General features: G+C 45.4%; 1 protein-coding gene across 2 annotated transcripts in view; it reads right to left on the reverse strand.

Annotated features, from left to right (window-relative positions):
* Positions 1-449: 449 nt before the first annotated feature.
* LOC139584589 (genetic suppressor element 1-like) overlaps positions 450-25,663 on the reverse strand; it is a 46,931-nt gene continuing 21,717 nt past the window's right edge. For both annotated transcript variants that reach the window (XM_071416614.1, XM_071416613.1), the window contains exons 4-15: positions 16,241-16,413; positions 15,800-15,994; positions 14,239-14,400; positions 13,519-13,784; positions 13,039-13,327; positions 9,750-10,369; positions 9,497-9,609; positions 9,127-9,409; positions 8,711-8,824; positions 7,957-8,607; positions 7,658-7,761; positions 450-5,975 (exon numbers count right to left, since the gene is read on the reverse strand). In XM_071416614.1, the coding sequence (XP_071272715.1) occupies positions 5,838-5,975; positions 7,658-7,761; positions 7,957-8,607; positions 8,711-8,824; positions 9,127-9,409; positions 9,497-9,609; positions 9,750-10,369; positions 13,039-13,327; positions 13,519-13,784; positions 14,239-14,400; positions 15,800-15,994; positions 16,241-16,413 (3,108 nt within the window). In that variant the 3' untranslated portion in view covers positions 450-5,837. The remainder of the gene's footprint in view (positions 5,976-7,657; positions 7,762-7,956; positions 8,608-8,710; positions 8,825-9,126; positions 9,410-9,496; positions 9,610-9,749; positions 10,370-13,038; positions 13,328-13,518; positions 13,785-14,238; positions 14,401-15,799; positions 15,995-16,240; positions 16,414-25,663) is intronic.

Raw genomic sequence — 25,663 nt, forward strand, 5'->3', positions numbered from 1 at the left:
AAGTTTGCATCTGCTCACGCTCCCGTGTAAATTTCAAAGCATTTTGATTGGTGTAACCATGGTCTAGACTCAATTGTCTACCATATTTCTTTAAACACAGCCTGACAGACAGCAACACCAGAATAAGATAAGGCAGCTGTCATACAAGGTCTGCCCAGCAGAGGGCATAAACTACATATAAGTACTATAAGCCTCTTTACTGAATTTGGTTATACCTATTCTCAGATCAGTGTGTATATACAGGTAACTGCCAAAATAAAGGAAACACTTGATTAAATAAGTGTTACAAAGTATATTGAAAGCAGGTGCCTCAAGTTAAGAAATTAACATCCGATCAAGCATGCTGAATAGACCGGGCAGGTCTAGTCACTACAAAGATAGGCGTCCTTCCTAACTCAGTTGCCGGAGAGAAAGGAAACTGCTCAGGGATTTCACCATGAGGCCAATGGTGACTTTAAAACAGTTACAGAGTTTAATGGCTGTGATAGGAGAAAACTGAAGATGGGTCAACAACATTGTAGTTACTCCACAATAATAACCTAATTGACAGAGGGAAAAGACAGAAACCTGTACAGAATAAAAATATTCCAAAACATGCATCCTGTTTGCAACAAGGCACTAAATTAATCCAGAAAAAAAGATGGCAAAGCAATTAACTTTTTGTCCTGAATACAAAGTGTTATGTTTAGGGCAAATCCTAGACAACACATTACTGAGTACCTCTCTCAATATTTCCAAGCATTGATGGCTGCATCATGTTATGGGTATGCTTGTAATTGTTAAGGACTGGGGAGTTGTTCAGGATAAAAAAAAGAAACAGAATGGAGATAAGCACAGGTAAAATCCTAGAGGAAAACCTGGTTCAGTCTGCTTTCCACCAGACATTGGGAGATGAATTCACCTTTCAGCAGGACAATAACTTAAAACACAAGGCCAAATCTACACTGGAGATGCTTACCAAGACGACATTGAATGTTCCTGAGTGACCTAATTACAGTATGGCAAGACATGACAGAGCTTGAAGAATTTAAAAAAATAAGCTGTAATCGCTGCCAAAGGTGATTCTAACATGTATTGACTCAACGGTGTGAATAATTATGCAAATTAGATCCTTATGTACTTCACTTTCAATAACGTTGCTAACATTTCTAAAACATGTTTTCACTTTGTCATTATGGGGTATTGTGTGAGAAAACAAATACATTTCATCCATTTAGAATTCAGGCTGTAACAACAAAATGTGGAATAAGTCAAAGGGGTGTGAATACTTTCTGAAGGCACTGAATATTACATGATAGGCCTACTGTAAGCTAAATATAAAAACTAGAGCATGTAGAAACATGATTTAACAGCATATGTGTGAGTGTGGGGGGGGGGGGGGGTAGTGGTTATGTTGGTAGGTTATGTAGGTAGGGTAGGCGTGAGGTAGAGTGAGGCAGACTGGGTATCTGCAATGGACAGGGCTGAGTTCCTCTAGAGTCAATAGGATGTAGAGAGATTACCTGTTATTACAGCAGGGCTCTACGTGACACATCTGCTCCTAAATTGAACAATTTAGGAACACAATGACAAATATTAGAGGTATTAAAGCGGCAATCCGCAATTTTCCTGGCCACTGTTTCGGTAAAAGGTTAAGGGCCTGGAGAAATGTAACCACACTCAAAGTCATTGACAGAGCCATATATAGATGCAAGGACTGTTCATCCATGATTATAGTTTGAACCATGTTTGGAGGTTATACAGTGTTTGTTTACATTCACTTTGTTGACAAATATTGTAAAAACAAGATCATGGGCTATATTCAATCCATATCACGGAAGTTCAGCATTACAGTGGAGACCGCTTTCACGGTAAACGCTGCATATGTCAGCTCAATCTGAAATGACCTTTACCTTTCTATCACGCAGTCTGTAATACTTAAGCGATACAGATTGAATAGAGCCCTATATTTTGGCTTCTGATGGGGTACGACAGTGGAACTAAGCTCTGGGGCTCTTATAAGTTAAACTCTTCAATAATCAAAGGATTTACAGTATATCATTCTTTATAAGTCAAAATGTATGTAGTGACTGCAGAGTGCCCCTTTTAATGATGAGAATTGCCAGCAATTACAAAATGCAGGGTTTAGAAGCACCAGAAAAATAGATTTTTAAGATTGAGGCCCTACATTGGTCCTATGAATCCTAGCTTCGTTTGAAGCTCATCTCCATGTTTGCATACTACTGAGGCTATGGGACAGCAAAGATGAAATTATAACTATTATTATTTGGGCGATTTTTTTTTCTTTCTAGGGGCACTGGTGCTCCCAAATTAACATTCCAGGTAGCATAGCAAAATAATTAGGAAAATATGTCCCAAAATGGCAGCACTGTAGAGCCCTTACTAGGATGTACGGTATAGGGTTCTGTGGAAAAACCTGTGGCATATTGGGTAGAATCTGTTTACAATTTTCTGTGTGACTTTGGCACTTCTGTCCTGTGGCTGAAGATATCTCAATGACAGACAGGTTATGAGGGGTTTGTGGCTGAGACTCAGCTTTAAATAATATAAAATAAAATAGCTATCATGATCAAAATATGACACTTCCTGTCCCTCACCTGCAGTGTATTTCTTCCTCACCTTCCCAAAATGTTTTCATTAAGTTTGGGACACTCCACATACAGCTCTTTTAACATGTTTATTTATCTTTAAATAAGTGGAGGGGAGAACGGCGCATAATAATGTCCAGAACGGAGCAGATGGAATGGCATCAAACACCTGGAAACTATGTTTTTGATGTATTTAATACCATTCCACTGATTACGCTCCAGTCATTACCACGAGCCCGTTTTCCCCAAAAAGGTGCCACCAACCTCCTGTGTTTTAAATACTGACCAGCAGCAGTACAACTATTGCAAGCGTCTTGTTTAACCACTAATTTGTATTCTAAAGCGGGCTTTTAAATAACTATAATTAAAATTATAAAAACACACAATTCTGGCTTAATAAGTATTTACATTATCAATGGCAAAACTATTAAAAACATTATTTAGACTTAATTCTTATAAAAAATATAACAGTATATAACCTTATATATATATATATACACTACCGTTCAAAAGTTTGGGGTCACTTAGAAATGTCCTTGTTTTGGAATGAAAAGCACTTTTTTTTTTGTCCATTAAAATAACAAAAAATGTATCAGAAATACAGAGTAGACATTGTTAATGTTGTAATTGACTATTGTAGCTGGAAACGGCAGATTATTTATGGAATATCTACATAGGCGTACAGAGGCCATTATCAGCAACATTCACTCCCGTGTTCCAATAGCACGTTGTGTTAGCTAATCCAAGTTTATCATTTTAAAAGGATAATTGATCATTAGAAAACATAATTGCAAAAGGGTTAGCACAGCCGAAAACTGTTGTTCTGATTAAAGAAGCAATAAAACTGGCCTTCTTTAGACTAGTTGAGTATCTGGAGCATCAGCACTTGTGGGTTCGATTACAGGCTCAAAATGTCCAGAAACAAATAACTTTCTTCTGAAACTCATCAGTCTATTCTTGTTCTGAGAAATGAAGGCCAATAAATGAAGGCCATGCGAGAAATTGCCAATAAACTGAAGATCTCGTACAACACTGTGTACTACTCCCTTCACAGAACAGTGCAAACTGGCTCTAACCTGCATAGAAAGATAAGTGGGAGGCCCCGGTGCACAACTGAGCAAGAGGACAAGTAAATTAGAGTGTCTGTCTAGTTTGAGAAACAGACGCCTCACAAGTCCTCAACTGGCAGCTTCATTAAATAGTACCAGTCTGTGTTAACAGTGAAGAGGAGACTCCAGCATGCTGGCCTTCTAGGCAGAGTTGCAAAGAAAAAGCCGCATCTCAGACTGCCCAATAAATATTAAGATGGGCAAAATAACAGACACTGGACAGAGGAATTCTGCCTAGAACTCTGCCTAGAAGGTCAGCATCCCGGAGTCGCCTCTTCACTGTTGACGTTGAGACTGGTGTTTTGCGGGTAAAAGACGAAGTCCATATTATGGCAAGAGCAGTTCAAATAAGCAAAGAGAATCGACAGTCTATCATTACTTTAAGACATGAAGGTCAGTCAATACAGAACATTTCAATAACTTTGAAAGTTTCTTCAAGTCAGTTGCAAAAACCATCAAGCGCTATGATGAAAGTGGCTCTCATGAGGACCGCCACAGGAATGGAAGACCCAGAGTTATCTCTGCTGCAGAGTTACCAGCCTCAGAAATTGCAGCCCAAATAAATGCTTCACAGAGTTCAAGTAACAGACACATCTCAACATCAACTGTTCAGAGGAGACTGTGTGAATCAGGCCTTCATGGTCGATTGCAGCAAAGAAACCATTACTAAAGGACAACAATAAGAAGAAGAGACTTTCTTGGGCCAAGAAGCACGAGCAATGGACATTAGACCGGTGGAAATCTGTCCTTTGGTCTGATGAGTCCAAATTGGAGATTTTTGGTTCCAACCGCCGTGTCTTTGTGAGATGCAGTGTGGGTGAACGAATGATCTCTGCATGTGAATTTCCCAATGTAATGCATGGAGGAGGAGGTGGTATGGTGTGGGGGTGCTTTGCTGGTGACACTGTCTGTGATTTATTTAGAATTCAATACACACTTAACCAGCATGGCTACCACAGCATTCTGCAGCGATATGCCATCCCATCTGGTTTGGGCTTAGTGGGACTATCATTTTTTCTTTTCAACAGGACAATGACCCAAAACTCACCTCCAGGCTGTGTTAATGCTATTTTATCAGGAAGTGATGCATCAGATGACCTGGCCTCCACAATCCCCTGACCTCAACCAAATGGAGATGGTTTAGGATGAGTCGGACCGCAGAGTGAAGAAAAAGCAGCCAACAAGTGCTCAGCATATGTGGGAACTCCTTCAAGACTGTTGGAAAAGCATTCCAGGTGAAGCTGGTTGACAGAATGCCAAGAGTGTGCAAAGCTGTCATCAAGGCAAAGGGTGGCTATTTGAAGAATCTCAAATATAAAATATATTTTGATTTGTTTAACACTTTTTTGGTTACTACATGATTCCATATGTGTTATTTCATAGTTTTGTTGTCTTCACTATTATTCTACAATGTAGAAAATAGTAAAAATAAAGAAAAAACATTGAATGAGTAGTTGTTCTAAAACTTTTTACTGGTAGTGTGTATATATATATATATATATATAAACATTTTCACAACCTCCAGTTATTTTCTTATAGAAACACTGTCTTAAATATTCTACAACTATGTTTTTGCAAGTCCATGAACCCAAGTGAAAAAAAAATCCAGAATAGTAATATCTCTATAGCACAGTGTTTACTGTTCTAGATAGTTCTAACAGCAATGTCACTAGTATGATCCCTAGTAGATCTTCTAGGTCTTTAAGTGCATCTTGGCTGATTCGTCCTTCCAGTTCAGTGGCTGGTTGGCTTGCTATTGGTTGTGCATTCCCTTTTGAGCTTGCTATTGGTTGCTTCCAAACCCTTCAAATTCAAGGAAGGAAAAAAGGAGGATATACTCGTCATTTTATTGTCCCAAATTCTAGAATTGGTTAAAGTGGGTGCCAATATTATGCCATACTCTTGTGTAGCTACGAACTCCAGCTTTTAGACTTCTAGTCTTTCACCAATGGTGAGTCTGACCACACTACAGAGTCTAGGAGTGTGGCACTCCTCCCTTTCTACCATCCTGTCTTCCTTCCCAGTCCAGAGCTCTCTTCCATCTCTGCCTCTGACTGGGAACCAATCCAGTTTCCTCTCTCCAGAGGTCAGTCAGTCTGTCTGTCTGTCTCTGTCAATCTGTCAGGAGCAGGGTAGGGAGTCACCGGGGGAGGCGACCTTTGAGCTGCCCCTTGCCCCAGTGCACGCTGGGAAGGGTCAGACACTTCCTGAAGTGTTCTAGCTGAGCCTGCAGTCGCTCTCTCTCATCTCTCACCCTCTGTCTCTGACTCAGCAGCTCCTAGAGAAAGAGAGAGCGGGAACGGAGCAAGAGAGAGAAAGAGCGAGAGTGTTTACTAAAAGAGTGAGTAGGGGTGAACAAAGCACATTAGTGTAAACAAACAGTCACAAACAGACAGACAGAGTGCCGATCAAGCTTTAGTTTTTTACTTTTTGATCATAATAAATCAAATTGTATGGACAGATCCTAGATCCTCAAAGTTGATAACTGCTTGGCATCCGACCGCAAGGCACGACAGATGGTAGTGTGTATGGCCCTGTACATCACTGGAGCCCAGCTTCCAGTCATCCAGGACCTCTATACCAGCCGGTGTCAGAGGAAGGCCCTAAAAATTGTCAAAGACTCCGGCTACCCATGTCATAGATTGTTCTCTCTGCTACCGCATGTCTGGAACCAACAGGACCCTGAACAGCTTCTTCCCCCAAGCCACAAGACTGCTAAATAGTTAGTCTGGGTAGCTATTGGCTAACTATTTAACTATCTGCATTGACCTTTTTTTTATCATGTTGCCTAGTCACTTTATCCCTACCTATATGTACATATCTCCAATCAAATCAAATGTTATTTGTCACATGCGCCGAATACAACAGGTGTAGTACACCTTACTGTGAAATGCTTACTTACAAGCCCTTAACCAACAATGCAGTTCAAGAAATAGAGTTAAGAAAATATTTACTAAATTAAAAATAAAAATAATAATTAAAAGTAACACAATAAAATAACAATAACGAGGCTATATACAGGGGGTTACCGGTACAGAGTCAATGTGCGGGGATACAGGTTAGTCGAGATAATTTGTACATGTAGGTAGGGGTAAAGTGACTATGCATAGATAATGAACAGTGAGTAGCAGCAGTGTAAAAATAAAGGAGGGCGGGGGGTCAAAGCAAATAGTCCAGGTGGCCATTTGATGAATTGTTTAGCAGTCTTATGACTTGGGGGTAGAAGCTGTTAAGGAGCCTTTTGGACCTAGACTTGGCGCTCCGGTACTGCTCGCTGTGCGGTAGCAGAGAGAACAGTCTATGATTTGGGTGACTGGAGTCTTTAACAAATGTTTTGGCCTTCCTCTAACACCGCCTAGTATATAGGTCCTGTATGGCAGGAAGCTTGGCCACAGTGATGTACTGGGCCATATGCACTACCCTCTGTAGCGCCTTACGGTCAGATGCCGAGCAGTTGCCATACCAGGCGGTGATGCAACCGGGCAGGATGCTCTTGATGGTGCAGCTGTATACATTTTTGAGGATCTGAGGAGCCAATCTACCTCAATTACCTCGTACCCCTGCACATCGACTCAGTACTGGTACCCTGTGTATATAGCCAAGTTATAGTTACTCATTGTGTATTTATTCCTTGTGTTATTATTCTGTTATTTCTCTTATTTTATTTCTTCATTGTTGGGAAGTGTCCATAAATAAACATTTCACTGTTGGTCTACACCTGTCGTTTACAAAGCATGTGACAAATAACATTTGATTTGATTAGATCAGTACTCCTACTCTGAGACACTTTGAATATGTGAGCTTTGTGGACACTTTGTGGATATGGGAGCTTTGTGGATATGGGAGCTTTGTGGGCACTTTGTGGATATGGGAGCTTTGTAGACATGGGAGCTTTGTGGACACTTTGTGGATATGGGAGCTTTGTGGACACTTTGTGGATATGGGCCCTGAGTTTCTTACCGCCATGCTGTGTGAGAGTTGTTCAGCTGTCAGACGGAGAGTGTAGTTCTGAGTCTCCAGCCTCCTGCACTGACTGTGGAGAACCTGTCTCTCCATACCCCGCTCTGAGAGAGAGGGGGAAGAGAGAAATAGAGAGAGCGACAGGAGGGTAAAGGGGAGACATGGGGTCATAGAGGGAGAGGGAGGAAGACAGACAGGGAGATGTGCATAGATAGAGGATGAGAAATTGTGTGTTGGGGGAAGAGAAAGAAAATTTGACAAAAAACAAAAAACAATTTGTAGATGAAAGGTTAACTCACCATCCACATACTCCTGATACGCCTCAAAGACTGACTCTATGCCCTTCCACTTCCTAGGGGTTTCTTCGTCCTCCTCTTCGTCCTCCTCTTCCTCATCTTCCTCTGAGCGCTCAACCCGTACGCCATCAGGGTCATGGTGGGGTGGAGAAGGGTAGGGATGATGCCCATTGGTGGGGTGTGGAGGTGTGTGGAGGGGGTCTGGTCTCTTCAGAGGGGGGATGTTGTAGGGCGCTGAGGGCTCAGACTTTATACTGGACTCTGGAACGCATATGGAGCTACCCAGTGTCTTATGGGTAGACTGCAACACAGCCTGGTGGAAGTGTTGGGCGAAGTCCTCCCGGATGAATCTTTCCCAGGGCTTGTTCTGCCCATTCTGCCCAGCCAGGGGCACCTTCAGTTGGGGAGGATGGCCAAGGTGGCCCGCTCCGATCTGGAGACCTTGGAGCCTCTTAGATGGGTGACGTTCGCACAGTCCTGCCCTGTCGGGGTGGAGGCCCAGGGGAGGGGGGTGGCAGGGTGGAGGGGGTTGGGGGTTTAGTGGGTCTGTGTGAAGTTTGTCGGGATGGTGGGGGTAGGGGGGCAAGGGGCTTGGGGAGTCTGGGTAGTGTAGTCCGTTTGACTTGCAGGCTGGGAGGTCAGGTGTGTAGTCTCCTGAAAACATAAACACAGTATAAGGATCTCATGGGTGTTACCCTTTGTTTGTGTGTGTGTGTGTGTGTGTGCAAGCGCGCATGAGTGCGTGTGTGCGTCTTACCAGTTGAGAGAACAGGAGTGCTGCTACAGAGGGGTAATGGGTTGTATCTGATGGTGTCCAATGTCACACTCTTTAGCTTTATAGCCTTCAGCAACCCCTCCATCTTTTCCTTATCTACAGAGCAAGAGAGAGATAGAAAAAGAGAGCAAGGGGGAGGGATGAAATTCAAATATGGACCTCAAAGCCAGTTCCACAGTTTTTTTTATTCTTCTCCTCTAATCAGGGAGAGATTTAGACACCAGGTTGGTGCAATTAACTATCAGGTAGAACAAAAAAACAGCAGTACTTCGGAACTCCTAGGGTAAGATTTTAATACCCAATGGATAGGGCATTAGAGTACACTACGTTGTAGTGGATAGGGGTTGGAGAATAAGAGCTAGGGTGTACTGTGCTGGGGTTAGTGTACTGTATTTTACCTCTCCTCTGCTGGCTCGTGACATGGGACAGGCTAAGCATGTTGAGGAAGTGTTTCTTGTCCTCCAGTTGGGGGAAGCAGTTCATCTCTTCAGGGGTGAGAGTGGTGCTGAGGGGGGGAACGGGTGCCACAGTAGAACAAGGGGTCTTCCTCTTGCCTTGTACAGGAGGAGGGGAGTTGCTGCGCTCTCTCAGCATCCTCCTCCTCTTCCTCCTCTTCTGATGAAACAGCTGGTCACGATGGGCCAGCGTGGTCAGGCCACACACACGCAGAAAACACACCTTCTACAGAGAGACAGATTACAGAGAATTAAATCATACAACGATATAATAGAAGAACAAGTGAAAATTGTTAATGTGTGTGGTAGTTACCTCTGAGGATGTGTCTAGTTTTAGGGGGGGCTGCTCTGCAACCCTTCTGAGGTGGGCCCTCACTTCCTCCTCATCACTCTCATCATATGAGTCATCTAGATCATAGTAATACCCTGGGGGAGGGGAAGGGGGCAGAGGGAGAAAGAGACAGACCAGATTTTTGTTAAAGCCCACCCAGATCTCGTCTTATCCCGTCTTGAATGCCCACTCTCCTCACCTCTCTCCCTCCCTCTTACATCCCCTTTCTTCTTACCTCCCTCCCTGGCCTCTCTCCTCCTGCTCTCCTCCAGATCCAGCTTGCTGACCAGCCTGTGCTGCTGCTGAAGGATCTTATCGTACACCACTGGGTTTTGAGGCTCCTGGCCTGGCCGCTCAGACTTCTGGAGGTCCCTGGAGGGAGAGGGGGAGCTGGACGAGCGCTGGACCCCCAGGTCAGAGCTGGGGCTGGGGGAGGACAGGAGCAGTGAGCCCTGCTGGTGGAGGTGGTTATGGTGGTGGTTACTGTGAGTGGATCTTTCAAGCTCAGCCATGCTCCAGAGGCCAGAAACCTGCAGAACGGGTCCCCTGATGAAGGAGAACCTCTCTGGACCCTCCCCCGTCCTCCTGCATCCCTCCTCCCCCCGCTCCCAGCTGGGGGGCCACTCAGCTCTGGTCAGACCAGGAGGAGGGCGGGAGGGGGGAATAGGGGAGTCAAACCTGCGACGAGGGTCTGCGGGGGTCTCTGTGAGAGAGGCAGGGTTCCAGAGGGTGGTGGGAGAGACAGGGGGGTGGGGGAGGAGGTGAGGGTGAGCTTTGGGGGAGATGAGTGGAGGTGGGGCTCCTAGGTGGGGTTGAGACTCTCTGTTGCCTGGGTCACACTGGCTGGCGTTGGACCTGTGAAGACAAGAAAAACAATATAGTCACACACAAACACACACACTTGGTTTTTATCAGAGTTGACCTTGATGATGCAGCCAAGCTAAAAGCAGATGTCAGCAGAGTAGAAAGAGTACTGACTCGGAGGACACTGCAGTGTTACCTTAATACATGCATTAACGCACGCACATCAGTGTTTCATTTGTAAAAGTGAGCCCGAGAGGGGGGGGTGACGTGGGGGGCTCTGAAGTACCAGAAAAAAATCACCTTTATAATAATAAATCATTGCATGCATTACCAATGCTTTTGCGTTACCGTTGCTTTTGCGTTACCATTGCTTTTGCATTACCATTGCTTTTGCGTTACCATTGCTTTTGCGTTACCATTGCTTTTGCGTTACCATTGCTTTTGCGTTACCGTTGCTTTTGCGTTACCATTGCTTTTGCATTACCATTGCTTTTGCATTACCATTGCTTTTGCATTACCATTGCTTTTGCGTACTGGCATAGAGCAGTAGAGTAGAGGTGCTTGCAGAAGTTGCACACATGGGGGAAAAAATGTGGAGCCTAGGGTCTAGGAAAAATGTTGTCTTTTAGAAACACATTTCACACAATTCCACATCATTTCTGATGACTGGATACTTTAGCAGAATCTTTTTTTGTTACCTCACAAATGATCAGAATGACAGGCTACTTTGACATTGACAAACTGAGAATCTCAGATCAATAAAAATAGTCTAAGCCTAGGTGTGAGGAGACACACAGTGTACAATACGAGGAGGAAACGATAGTCCTAAAAAAGCTTTCCAGTTTCACTGACTCAGCCAATGATGCACAGCTCACTCACCAGCGATGGCCAATGCGCTCGTGCCAAAAGCTCATCTCTCTCTTGTTTTACTTTGTAAAACAATGCTGTTCACTTAACAGGCCTATTTGGAAGTTGATCAAATATTTTGGTCGATTTATAGACAGATTAGAGTCTTCTCTTTTCAGCAGGAGCCATATGCTTTCCAACGATTGTATTTGAAACATTGCGAAAGGCCTGTTTTGGCTAGATGCTGTTCACTGACAGATTTGCCACGCTATTTCTCCTCTGTGGCTAAATGAAAGGCATAGGCCCACTCCTGGTGTAGTATTCTGAATGATTCCCTTTCTTTCTGAACTGACCGCAGTAATTCTATAACTTTGGCAAATGTATTTCAATTCATCAGGAGTGCTGTGGCTCCTCCAGCACCCTTCCGCGGCTATGATTATGATTCTATAAGGAAATAAATGATGAAGTGCAACACTGGCGAGATGAGAGTTGCAGGCTCATGTCTATCAGAGCAGAGAGAGATCATAGACAGTGAATATCATTCTAGTTCTGTGAGAGTTACAGGCACGCTGCTCTCTCTCACCACAGCAATGACCACTCGTTGGTCTATAGTAAGGGTACTGAACTCTTACACTACGAGGTCCCGGCACCTGCTGGTTTTCTGTTCTACCTGATAAATAATTGCACACACCTGGTGTCACAGGCTAAATCAGTCCCTGACTAGGGGGAAACAATGAAAAAATGCAGTGGAACCAGCTTCGAGGTCCAAAGTTAAGTTTGAGGGGTCATAGGCTACAACAGGGGTGTCAAACACATTCCACAGAGGCCTCAGTGTCTGCCGGTTTTAGCTTTTTCTTTTCAATTAAGACCTTTACAACCAGGTGAAAGGGAGTTGCTTACTAATTAGTGACCTTAATTCATCAATAAAGTACAAGGGTGGAGCGAAAAACCGGCAGAAACTCGGCCATCCGTGGAATGATTTTGACACATGCTACAATGTTGCGTAAACCATAAACCCGGGCCGGCCCAACACAAATCAATTCTAAGAAAATCAGCCACTATTCACATGATGTTTTTAGGGGGCAGGAGAATTACAGACAAAGCAACTTGAATGAGCTCTGATTGTTTTTATTTAAAAAATTACATTACAAACAGTAATAAGCAGTGAAAAGTACCGAATTGTCATACTTACAAAAGTAAAGATACTTTAATAGAAAATTACTCAAGTAAGAGTGGAAGTCACCTAGTAAAATCCTACTTGAGTAAAAGTCTAAAAGTATTTGGTTTTAAAAATACTTAAGTATCAAAAGTAAATGTAATTGCTAAAATATACTTAAGTATCAAAAGTAAAAGTAAGAATCATTTCAAATTCCTTATAATAAGCAAATCAGACGGCACCATTTTCTTTTTTTCTTTTATTTATGGATAGCCAGGAGCACACTCCAACACTCAGACACCATTTACAAATTAAGCATGTGTTTAGTGAGTCCGACAGATCAGAGGCAATAGGGATGACCAGTGATATTCTCTTGATAAGTTTGTGAATTAGACCATTTTCCTGTACTGCTAAGCATTCAAAATGTAAAGAGTACTTTTGGATGTCAAGGAAAATGTATGGGGTAAAAAGTACATAATTGTATTTAGGAATGTAGTAAAATAGAAGTAAAAGTTGTCAAAAATATAAATAGTAAAGTAAAGTACAGATACCCCAAGTACTTAAGTACTTTACACCACAAGAGGTAACGGATCCTAGAAAATGGGTTCCGGAACGAAACATTTAAAAACTGAAAGGTGCCGGATCCTGTTCCTGCTGGGGAAACTGATTAACTTATGCATTTCTCAACTGCTTGTTCCTTGCCTGATTAGACACTCACCTGTAGCTGTGTCTCCTAGGCTCCACCCCTTCCCCAGGTGACCACGCCTCACTCTCCTGCCCCTGCCGGCGCTGATTTGACAACCAGAGATTCTCCCCATTGGCCTGTTGGAGCTTCATTGCAGAGGCCAGTGTTCCATGGAGCCCCCCGATAGAGGCTGAGGCAGTGTGTGCATTCCCCATCTGAGAGGGCACCAGGGTGGGAATGGGGTGAGAGGCTGACCCCCTGGAGGACTGGAGGTCTGGCTGTAGAGGTTTAGGGACTGGGAGGGCAGGGAGGGGGGGCTTACCTGGGGAAAAGAGATGAAGTATTATAATTAAACACTACATTATGCACTTTATAATGCATGATATGGATGGTGATCAGTCTCTACTTTCAAGAGAAATATCTGGTGCTTAATTAACGAGAAATCAACCAATCAGTGTGTGTATTTCATCTTTACTGTTTATGTGTGTGTGTGTGTGTATATGTACACCGCACCCAGTCTTTTGGGTGTCAGTCTCTCCCCAGGTAAGACCCTGTCCTCCGGCGGAGCCGTGAGAGCCTTCAGTCGAGCAAGGTACTGGGTCCCCACCGCTTTCACCATCTCCCTCTGCCTCTCTTTCTCCCTCTGCCTCTCTCTCTCCCTCTGCCTCTCTCTCTCCCTCTTCCTTTCTCTCTCTCTGTCCCGCTCCCTCTCTCTCTCCCGTTCCAGCTCAAGCTCCCTCTGTTTCTCTCGTTGGCGAAGGTCTTCCTCCATCTGTAGTCTGTGGGGAGGTTAAAAGATACACACACATCCACACACCACAGACACATGGGAGAGATGATGAGAGATGCAACACCCAACATGGGGCAGATTAACCACACACTGTTAAACACACACCTATGCACACACATGCCCACGCTTGCAGGCGCGTACACACACACACACACAGCATTAAGACAGCATGAGTGAGCAAGAGAAGATGAACAATTAATAGGTAACAACAGGATATAAACACACACAGACACCGATGTGTGTATTGGTGTGTGTTATGTGTATATGGTAGAAAATATAACACAGTCAGCAACCTGTGCTTTTCCTGCAGAGAGATTACAAAGTGTGTGTGCATGTATGAGTGTAACACCTCTCAGCCAGAGTGATTGTTCAGCTTCCAAAGGTAGCAGCCCTCAGGGCAGGTGCAGGTGTGTGTGTGTGTGTATTATAAGAGTGTGTGTTACCTCTCAGCTATTGCGCTGTGTGTGTGGCTGAGCTCCCCAGGGTAGCGTGCCCCAGGCACGTGCATGTGGAGGGCAGAGGGGTGGAGGGTAGAGAAGGCTCCGCCTGCTGGTACAGAGTAGAACTGAGAGCGCAGTGCAGACAGACACAGAGACTCCTCCATCCTGGAACACAGAGAGAGAGAGACAAGTGGAAAAGAAATGGCAGGAGAGGCAAAGAGAGAGGGAGCAATTAATTTCAACCTTTGGCACATTTTAGGGTTCAGTCGCCATTTATACATCCCAACCCGGACACACAAACACAAAGGCTGCTTCAAACCTCTGTCTCCCTGTCTGTCTCTCTGTGTCCCTGTCTGTCTCTCTGTCTCCCTGTCTCTCTGTGTCCCTGTCTGTCTCTCTGTGTCCCTGTCTGTCTCTCTGTGTCCCTGCCTGTCTCTTTGTCTTCCTGTCTGTCTGCCTGTCTCTCTGTGTCTCTGTCTCATCTGTAGAACACTGATTCTATAGAGTCCGACTGAGGTGGTCTATAGACTGACCTGTGGAGGTAGGAAGGGTGATCTATAGACTGACCTGTGGAGGGTGGTCTATAGACAGACCTGTGTATGTGGTGGAAGTAGGAAGGGTGGTCTACAGACGGACCTGTGTTTGTGGTGGAGGTAGGAAGGGTGGTCTATAGTCTGACCTGTGTATGTGGTGGAGGTAGGCAGGGGAGGCTATAGACTGACCTGTGTATGTGGTGGAGGTAGGAAGGGGAGTCTATAGACTGACCTGTGTAGGTGGTGCAGGTAGGAAGGGGAGTCTATAGACTGACCTGTGTAGGTGGTAGAGGTAGGCAGATTGGTCTATATACTGACCTGTGGAGGTAGGCAGGGTGGTCTATAGACTGACCTGTGTAAGTGATGGAGATAGGCAGGGTGGTCTATAGACTGACCTGTGTAGGTGGTGCAGGTAGGCAGGGTGGTCTATAGACTGACCTGTGTATGTGGTGGAGGTAGGCAGGGTGGTCTATAGACTGACCTGTGTAGGTGGTGGAGGTAGGCAGGGTGGTCTATAGACTGACCTGTGGAGGTAGGCAGGGTGGTCTATAGACTGACCTGTGTAAGTGATGGAGATAGGCAGGGTGGTCTATAGACTGACCTGTGTAGGTGGTGCAGGTAGGCAGGGTGGTCTATAGACTGCCCTGTGTAGGTGGTGGAGGTAGGCAGGGTGGTCTATAGACTGACCTGTGTAGGTGGTGGAGGTAGGCAGGGTGGTCTATAGACTGACCTGTGTAGGTGGTGGAGGTAGGCAGGGTGGTCTATAGACTGACCTGTGTAGGTGGTGGAGGTAGGCAGGGTGATCTATAGACTGACCTGTGTAGGTGATGGAGGTAGGCAGGGTGGTCTATAGACTGACCTGTGTAGGTGGTGGAGGTAGGCAGGGTGATCTATAGACTGACCTGTGTAGGTGGTGGAGGTAGGCAGGGTGATCTATAGACTGACCTGTGTAGGTGGTGGAGGTAGGCAGGGTCGTCTATAGACTGACCTGTGTAGGTGATGGAGGTAGGCAGGGTGGTCTATAGACTGACCTGTGTAGGTGGTGGAGGTAGGCAGGGTGGTAGTAGGCAGCAGCAGCAGTAACATGGGCAGCAGTGACGGGGTCGAGCCCCAGGTGCAGCGAGGGTAGGCGGAGGTCGTCTGAGGTAGAAAAGGGGCGGAGTCCTCTCAGGTACTCCTCTGGGACCGTCCCCGAAGGAACCGCAGGGTGTACCTGACCGGGTAGACTACAGGAGGGGGAGGAGTTGGGGATTAGATTGCAAAATTGAGTCTGCTGTTTTGGGGTGAACGGAGGATAGTGCATATGTGGTTTAAGCAAGAGAGTCTTATCCGTTGCACTGTTGGTGTGTGTGTGTGTGTGTGTGTGTGTGTGTGTGTGTGTGTGTGTGTGTGTGTGTGTGTGTGTGTGTGTGTGTGTGTGTGTGTGTGTGTGTGTGTGTGTGTGTGTGTATAGACATCCAGGAGTGATTCACCTAAGGCCCTGTAGTCGCCGGTCCTGCATGACAGAGCTGGGGGTGAGGCTGAAGGGGTAAGAGGGGTGAGCCAAGACGTGAGGAGAGGGGACAGGATAACCTCCTTTCTCCTGGGTAGGGCTGAGCTCAGACCCAACACTCTCCCTACTCACTCCACAAACACCTGACTCAGCCTGACAGAGAGGGGGAGAGGGAGGGAGAAGAAGAGAGAGACGGAAATAGATCATGTTTGTTAAGCAAAATAAAAAATCTCCCACTCACAACATGTGAAACTATTTTCATGTCAGGATTTGTCCCTTAATGTTGAGCTAACCATAGCATGTTAACACTGTCATTGGCTATCAATGTAGCTACTCCAACCCCCCACTCTGTTTGGAACACGCATCACTGAATCCCCTGCCAGCAATGCTCTCATCCCTACTCTGACACCCCTGTCATGTCTGTCCCCTACACACACACACACACACACGCTCGCCTGCGCGCACACATCACCTTCTTCTAGGTCACAGCAAGAGACTCTCATGTTAATAGCTCTATGAGCTTGAGGCAAGGAAGGAGATGGGAATGGAGGGAGAGGGGAACGGAGGGAGTGGGGGACAAGGGAGAAGGGAATGGAGGGAGAGGGGGGCGGAGGGTGAGGAGAGTGGAGGGAGAGGGTGACGAAGGCAGAGGGGAACGGAGGAAGTGGGGAGCAAAGGGAGAGGGGGACAGGGGGACAGGGGAGAGGGGGAAGGTAGTGGAAAGTGGAAGAAGGAGAGGGGAAATGGAGCAGGGGGAAGAAGGGAGAGGGGGACAGGGGAGAGGGGAAATGGAGCAGGGGGAATGAGGGAGAGGAAGAGAGAGGGAGGATGAAATAGATGAAAGGGAGGGGAGATGACCTCTCAGCTGTGAGCTAAAAGCCCACCCGGGTGGAGAAGTGCTTCTGATATGTCAGAGCAAGTTAAGATCAGGGCAGGAGGCAACATCCTAAAACGCATCCTCTACTACCCCCTTCATCTTTCTCTGCTGTCTACCTCTCTCCCCATCAAGTATAAACAACCACACACTCACTCACTCTACCAAACTACTCCCACACATGAGTAACCTTGCTGAGGACATATTAGCTCCCAGTGCTAATGCCTAGGCTTAAGCTGAGTTGAATAATACAGTCTAGAGCAGTGGTCACCAACTGGTCGATCGCAATCCAAGTCATTCCTAGTTGATCACCAAACACTGGTGTAAAAAGAACTTGAACGCACAGCAAAGTTGATACTGTGAGATTTCTAAACTTTTAAAACCATGACTAGAGAGAGACTCAATGAATACAGCAAAGAGATTCTGTTTTAAAGAGTAAGTTCATGATTAAGTTGTTGTTCAGCACTGTCAACACTTCGTTCAACACTTTAATAAGCCATAAAAAGTGTGTTCTCCCTCCTTCCACTCACACTACAACCAGCACTGCAGCTGCAATGAATTACTATAGCAAAGTGTTCCCATACGCTTGTGTTATTAGCAGCTTGTGTATTTTTAATATCTATGAATATTTCACTTTCTCTGGTCATAGTAAAAACATGAATTGGTGCATGAGTCAACTGGAAGACCTTGTCCCCATTTCTCAGCGGAGGGACGGTGTCGGTGAGTCGGGTCGACAAAAACGGACTACTGTAACTAATGCTGGGAATGTCAATACAATCAAACTAGCAAGGGCAATGATCCCAAGTCAGTCATAACGTGGCTAAAAGACTAGCATATCTAATTATGTAGCAAGCTAAAAACACTGAGCCTAATGTTAGATAGATAGCTAGCTGCTAGGAGGATGTCATGTCATGTCATTGTAGGAGTGGGTGAGTGACTGACTTTTTCCCCTCATATTGTTTTTCGGTGGCTATACACAGCTAGAGATGCAGGTGTCATTTGGTTAGCTAGCAAGAACTTGAATGACTGTTATCCAGTTAGCATATCTCTTGCATTCGCAAATTCACTCTGGCTATCTACTCCGATTTCAGAGCACTCTCGCCTGAGTGTGCCAGAGCGCAGAATAACTGAGGAATTTATGAACTTGCAATACCTGCTTGATACAGTTGAAGTCAGAAGTTTACATACACCTTAGCCAAATACATTTAAACTCAGTTTTTCACAATTACTGACATTTAATTCTAGTAAAACTTCCCTGTCTTAGGTCAGTTAGGATCACCACTTTATTTTAAGAATGTGAAATGCCAGAATAATAGTAGAGTGATTTATTTCAGCTTTTATTTCTTTCATCACATTCCCAGTGGGTCAGAAGTTTACATACACTCAATTAGTATTTGGTAGCATTGCCTTTAAATTGTTTAACTTGGGTCAAACGTTTCGGGTAGCCTTCCACAAGCTTACCACAATAAGTTGGGTGAATTTTGGCCCATTCCTCCTGACAGAGCTGATGTAACTGAGTCAGGTTTCTAGGCCTCCTTGCTCGCACATGCTTTTTCAGTTCTGCCCTCTAATTTTCTATAGGATTGAGGTCAGGGCTTTGTGATGGCCACTCCAATACCTTGACTTAGGTGTCCTTAAGCCATTTTGCCAAAAGTTTGAATGTATGCTTGTGGTCATTGTCCATTTGGAAGACCCATTTGCGACCAAGCTTTACCACTTCCTGACTGATGTCTTGAGATATTGCTTCAATATATCCACATAATTTTCCTTTCTCATGATGCCATCTATTTTGTGAAGTGCACCAGTCCCTCCTGCAGCAAAGCACCACCACAACATGATGCTGCCACCCCCATGCTTCACTGTCGGGATGGTGTTCTTCGGCTTGCAAGCTTCCCCCTTTTTCCTCCAAACATAACGAAGGTCATTATGGCCAAACAGTTTTGTTTTTGTTTCATCAGACCAGAGGACATTCCTCCAAAAAGTACCATCTTTGTCCCCATGTGCAGCTGCAAACCGTAGTCTGGCTTTTTTTATGGCAGTTTTTGAGCAGTGGCTTCTTCTTGCTGAGCGGCCTTTCAGGTTATGTCGATATAGGACTCGTTTTACTGTGGATAAAGATACTTTTGTACCTGTTTCCTCCAGCATCTTCACAAGGTCTTTTGCTGTTGTTCTGGGATTGAGTTGCACTTTTCTCACAAGTGCGTTCATCTCTAGGAGACAGAACGCATCTCCTTCCTGAGCAGTATGGTGGCTGCGTGGTCCCATGGTGTTTATACTTGCGTACTATTGTTTGTACAGATGAACGTGGTACCTTCAGGCATTTGGAAATTGCTCCCAAGGATGAACCAGACTTGTAAAGGTCCACAATTTTTTTTCTGAGGTCTTGGCTGATTTCTTTTGATTTTCCCATGATGTCAAGCAAAGAGGCACTGAAAAACTAGTTTTAATGACTCCAACCTGAGTGTATGTAAACTTCTGGCTTCAACTGTATGACCGGTGTCAGTAAACCTAGGCACAAAAAACAAATAGTTAGTCAAGAACGCTCTAGATAACTTGTAAACAGCCTAACCAGCTCTGCTATGGCGAGTAAAATGGTCAGAGTGAGGTGTTTTCTCATTTGTGTCTGGAAGTAGCTTGCTAGCAAGCTAGCCAACTTTAGCCAGTTAGCTTGGGTGATTGGTTGGGACAAGAATTAATGCATTGTCAAGCAAGCTGCAGAAGGACGAGTAGGCTACATTCCCCATCGTTTATCAGTGTACTTATGATGGGCAACTAGATTAAAAAGTTTGAAAGGGTTTATCTAATTTTCCTTCGTTAGATTTTAGTTTATCTTGTTGTTGTTGATGTGCATAACTGAGGGAGAGAGAGCCTTTTCATGGTTGTTTGCTCAATAGGACTGTAATGTTCCCAAATATAAGAAGACTCCCGTGGTATTTACTTATTTGTAGAAATACTTTCAGGTGTAATTTGTGGCTTTTGGCGAATGTGTTCTAATGATCTAATGTTGCGCTGTTGCAACTGCCTGTAAACACACAGTTCAGTTCAAAGTGAATGATGGCAGGTCCATGTGGCAAATGGCTTGTTGGCATAAAGGCCTACTGTAGCTCTGGTTGGCTATTGCGCACCGGTCTGCGTAGATTCTGGTCTTGGACGAGACCAATGTTTTTATTCGGTTTTATTTGCTGCAGTGTCTATTAATTGTCCAAACGCATGCACTTCCCACTCTATATGGTTACAGAATTTTCACAAATGCCTTACATTTTACATTTAAGTCATTTAGCAGACGCTCTTATCCAGAGCGACTTACAAATTGGTGCATTCACCTTATGATATCCAGTGGAACAACCACTTTACAATAGTGCATCTAACTCTTTTAAGGGGGGGGGGGTTAGAAGGATTACTTTATCCTATCCTAGGTATTCCTTAAAGAGGTGGGGTTTCAGGTGTCTCCGGAAGGTGGTGATTGACTCCGCTGACCTGGCGTCGTGAGGGAGTTTGTTCCACCATTGGGGTGCCAGAGCAGCGAACAGTTTTGACTGGGCTGAGCGGGAACTGTACTTCCTCAGAGGTAGGGAGGCGAGCAGGCCAGAGGTGGATGAACGCAGTGCCCTTGTTTGGGTGTAGGGCCTGATCAGAGCCTGAAGGTACGGAGGTGCCGTTCCCCTCACAGCTCCGTAGGCAAGCACCATGGTCTTGTAGCGGATGCGAGCTTCAACTGGAAGCCAGTGGAGAGAGCGGAGGAGCGGGGTGACGTGAGAGAACTTGGGAAAGTTGAACACCAGACGGGCTGCGGCGTTCTGGATGAGTTGTAGGGGTTTAATGGCACAGGCAGGGAGCCCAGCCAACAGCGAGTTGCAGTAATCCAGACGGGAGATGACAAGTGCCTGGATTAGGACCTGCGCCGCTTCCTGCGTGAGGCAGGGTCGTACTCTGCGAATGTTGTAGAGCATGAACCTACAGGAACGGGTCACCGCCTTGATGTTAGTTGAGAACGACAGGGTGTTGTCCAGGATCACGCCAAGGTTCTTAGCACTCTGGGAGGAGGACACAATGGAGTTGTCAACCGTGATGGCGAGATCATGGAACGGGCAGTCCTTCCCCGGGAGGAAGAGCAGCTCCGTCTTGCCGAGGTTCAGCTTGAGGTGGTGATCCGTCATCCACACTGATATGTCTGCCAGACATGCAGAGATGCGATTCACCACCTGGTTATCAGAGGGGGGAAAGGAGAAGATTAATTGTGTGTCGTCTGCATAGCAATGATAGGAGAGACCATGTGAGGATATGACAGAGCCAAGTGACTTGGTGTATAGCGAGAATAGGAGAGGGCCTAGAACAGAGCCCTGGGGGACACCAGTGGTGAGAGCACGTGGTGCGGAGACAGATTCTCGCCACGCCACCTGGTAGGAGGGACCTGTCAGGTAGGACGCAATCCAAGCGTGGGCCGCGCCGGAGATGCCCAGCTCGGAGAGGGTGGAGAGGAGGATCTGATGGTTCACAGTATCAAAGGCAGCCGATAGGTCTAGAAGGATGAGAGCAGAGGAGAGAGAGTTAGCTTTAGCAGTGCGGAGCGCCTCTGTGACACAGAGAAGAGCAGTCTCAGTTGAATGACTAGTCTTGAAACCTGACTGATTTGGATCAAGAAGGTCATTCTGAGAGAGATAGCAGGAGAGCTGGCCAAGGACGGCACGTTCAAGAGTTTTGGAGAGAAAAGAAAGAAGGGATACTGGTCTGTAGTTGTTGACATCGGAGGGATCGAGTGTAGGTTTTTTCAGAAGGGGTGCAACTCTCGCTCTCTTGAAGACGGAAGGGACGTAGCCAGCGGTCAAGGATGAGTTGATGAGCGAGGTGAGGTAAGGGAGAAGGTCTCCGGAAATGGTCTGGAGAAGAGAGGAGGGGATAGGGTCAAGCGGGCAGGTTGTTGGGTGGCCGGCCGTCACAAGACGCGAGATTTCATCTGGAGAGAGAGGGGAGAAAGAGGTCAAAGCACAGGGTAGGGCAGTGTGAGCAGAACCAGCGGTGTCGTTTGACTTAGCAAACGAGGATCGGATGTCGTCGACCTTCTTTTCAAAATGGTTGACGAAGTCATCAGCAGAGAGGGAGGAGGGGGGAGGAGGATTCAGGAGGGAGGAGAAGGTGGCAAAGAGCTTCCTAGGGTTAGAGGCAGATGCTTGGAATTTAGAGTGGTAGAAATTGGCTTTAGCAGCAGAGACAGAAGAGGAGAATGTAGAGAGGAGGGAGTGAAAGGATGCCAGGTCCGCAGGGAGGCGAGTTTTCCTCCATTTCCGCTCGGCTGCCCGGAGCCCTGTTCTGTGAGCTCGCAATGAGTCGTCGAGCCACGGAGCAGGAGGGGAGGACCGAGCCGGCCTGGAGGATAGGGGACATAGAGAGTCAAAGGATGCAGAAAGGGAGGAGAGGAGGGTTGAGGAGGCAGAATCAGGAGATAGGTTGGAGAAGGTTTGAGCAGAGGGAAGAGATGATAGGATGGAAGAGGAGAGAGTAGCGGGGGAGAGAGAGCGAAGGTTGGGACGGCGCGATACCATCCGAGTAGGGGCAGTGTGGGAAGTGTTAGATGAGAGCGAGAGGGAAAAGGATACAAGGTAGTGGTCGGAGACTTGGAGGGGAGTTGCAATGAGATTAGTGGAAGAACAGCATTTAGTAAAGATGAGGTCAAGCGTATTGCCTGCCTTGTGAGTAGGGGGGGAAGGTGAGAGGGTGAGGTCAAAAGAGGAGAGGAGTGGAAAGAAGGAGGCAGAGAGGAATGAGTCAAAGGTAGACGTGGGGAGGTTAAAGTCACCCAGAACTGTGAGAGGTGAGCCATCCTCAGGAAAGGAACTTATCAGGGCGTCAAGCTCATTGATGAACTCTCCAAGGGAACCTGGAGGGCGATAAATATAGTATACGTATAGCCTTAGTATACGTAATTCCCAAACATTCTAAGAATTTTGAAAATGTGGAAATGACCATATCTAAGTGCTCGCTTGGCAGAAAATGTTTTTAAAAATAAAAATATTATTCCTGGGGATGTATATGAACAGATTTTAAAAAGATTTAATGTTGCTAAAATGCTGTCAGTTCCACTTTAACTTCCTTCATACTTACTTTCCTCTATCCCCTGTCCCCCTTTCTTTTTCACTCAGTCCAACTCCTTCTGATTATACCCCCCCTCTCTCTTTCTACCACACTCTGCCCATTTCCCTGCCTCTTCCTTCCTCTTCCTCTCTTTAACCCTCTCTCTCCTTGCTCTCTATTTCTCTCTTCCACTCCCCCCTCTCTGATTAGGACCCCTAGGGTAGGAGGCCGAGCCAGACAGACTGCTCTTTGTGAGGGGGAGAAAGGCTGCTCGGGGGGCTAACCCCTGGATTGTTTAGAGGGCCTAGTTCCTCACTCCATCTTAAATACAAACACAAATACACACAGGGCTCTTGGGACACAAGAGACACAAGAAAATGCACACAAAGCTCACTATTCACAGCATACTGCACACACACACAACAACATAGGAGACAGTGTTTACAGCTACCACTTTTCTTTCCAGTATGGGTCCACTGGGTGACTCTCTCTCTCTCTCTCTCTTCCACATTATTTTAAGTGCATCTTATGAAGGCTTCATGAAGCATTCATATAGGCTCCATGAGCACTACATAAAGTGTGCAGCGGAACACTGTATCCTGGAAACACTTATTTTTTATTAAAACAAAACCGCTATTCATTAAATACAAATACCGAACTTGTTTTTGTGTGGATTCCGCGACACGGTTAGCTTTTAACAGCTAGGACCGCTATTTCTTGTCCCGGTATCCCGCTTAACAGACAGGTTTGAAGCCTGCTTGACTGAGACGTTAAGCTGCTAGCCATCATGCGAACGAAGTTGGTACCAGATGAGTTTTGCAATGGGGCCCTCTTTGTCTGGAGAAATAAATGAACAGTTCCAGGGCTGTATCTACTACGCTTTGTTTTGGAACACACCGGATCACTCAGCGTTCCAATGTGGCAATTGTTTGCTTGCCCAGGATTATAGGCTTGAGGTGGCTTCCTTAATCACGCAGGTCACCAGCCTACGTAAGAAACTGGGGAAAACTCAGAGTGGAATGTTTACATTTTCTCCGCCGGTGGCTGGACGCCGTTCGCGCTTGTTGGATGCATCTCCGCCTTGTCGTTATCCGACTGGCCGGTGTTGCCTGGAGCTCCCCTATCTGATAGCAGAGTCAAAGGATGTCACGTGATTATTGCAGCTCAATGTGTAACTTCTGTTGACAATTTCGATACCTTTTGGAAACAAAACACGTTTTATAAGGAGGATGTGATCCACCCAAATCATTTGGGATCCTGGATCGTTTCACAGCATTATAAGGCTGCGTTGAGACAATTACTTTTCAATGACTAAAGCCCAGCTCAGTTACTTCCTACCATTGTGACGCAGAGTTGTCATAATGCTTCAGCAATTGTACATAACACCAGGGGCGTCAGTAGACACAATATAAATAACCTAATTTATTTACCTCTAACTGTCCTGAATGCCTCTACTGATTCTACAGATATTGTATGCAGCAATCATGTGCCTATGAACCAGAGTTATACTGTTAGCACTGAGGCAGTGTGCCCTAGGAGCAAGTCCACTGTGTGCAGCTCAAACTGCACTACCATACATAACATGAGCATATCTACTTCTGCTAAGCTTCCCAGTAAAGCAATGAAAACAAGTAAGCATCCCAGAAGAAAAGTGCTAAAAATAGCCCACGTTAACATATGTAGCTTAAGAAACAAGGTTCCTGAAATCAATAATTTGATAGTAACAGATGACATTCATATTCATATTCTGACTCTGAAACTCACTTAGATAATACCTTTGATGATACAGTGGTAGCAATACAAGGTTATAACATTTACAGAAAATATGAAATGCCAACGGTGGAGGTGTTGCTGTTTATATTCAGAGCCACAATACTGTTGAAGTAATATGGCTACAGGTTCATCTGCCTCACCTAAAGCCCATTCTTGTGGGAAGCTGCTATAGACCACCAAGTGCTAACAGTCAGTATCTGGATAACATGTGTGAAATGCTTGATCATGTATGTGACATCAACAGAGAGGTATATTTTCTGGGTGATTTAAATATTGACTGGCTTTTATCAAGCTGCCCACTCAAGAAAAAGCTTAAAACTGTAACCAGTGCCTGCAACCTGGTTCAGGTTATCAGTCAACATACCAGGGTAGTTACAAACAGCACAGGAATTAAATCATCAACATGTATTGATCACATCTTTACTAATGCTGCAAAAATTTGCTTTAAAGCAGTATCCAGATCCATTGGGTGTAGTGATCACACTATAGTAGCCATATCTAGGAAAACCAAAGTTCCAAAGGATGGGCCTAATATAGTGCATAAGAGGTCATACAAGAAGTTTTGTAGTGATTCCTATGTTGTTGATGTAAATAATATTTGTTGGTCTGTGGTGTGCAATGAGGAGCAAACAGACACTGCACTTGACACATTTATGAAATCGTTTATCCCAGTTACTAATAAGCATG

This window comes from Salvelinus alpinus, chromosome 9, assembly GCF_045679555.1.
Source record: "Salvelinus alpinus chromosome 9, SLU_Salpinus.1, whole genome shotgun sequence".
Classification (NCBI taxonomy): domain Eukaryota; kingdom Metazoa; phylum Chordata; class Actinopteri; order Salmoniformes; family Salmonidae; genus Salvelinus; species Salvelinus alpinus.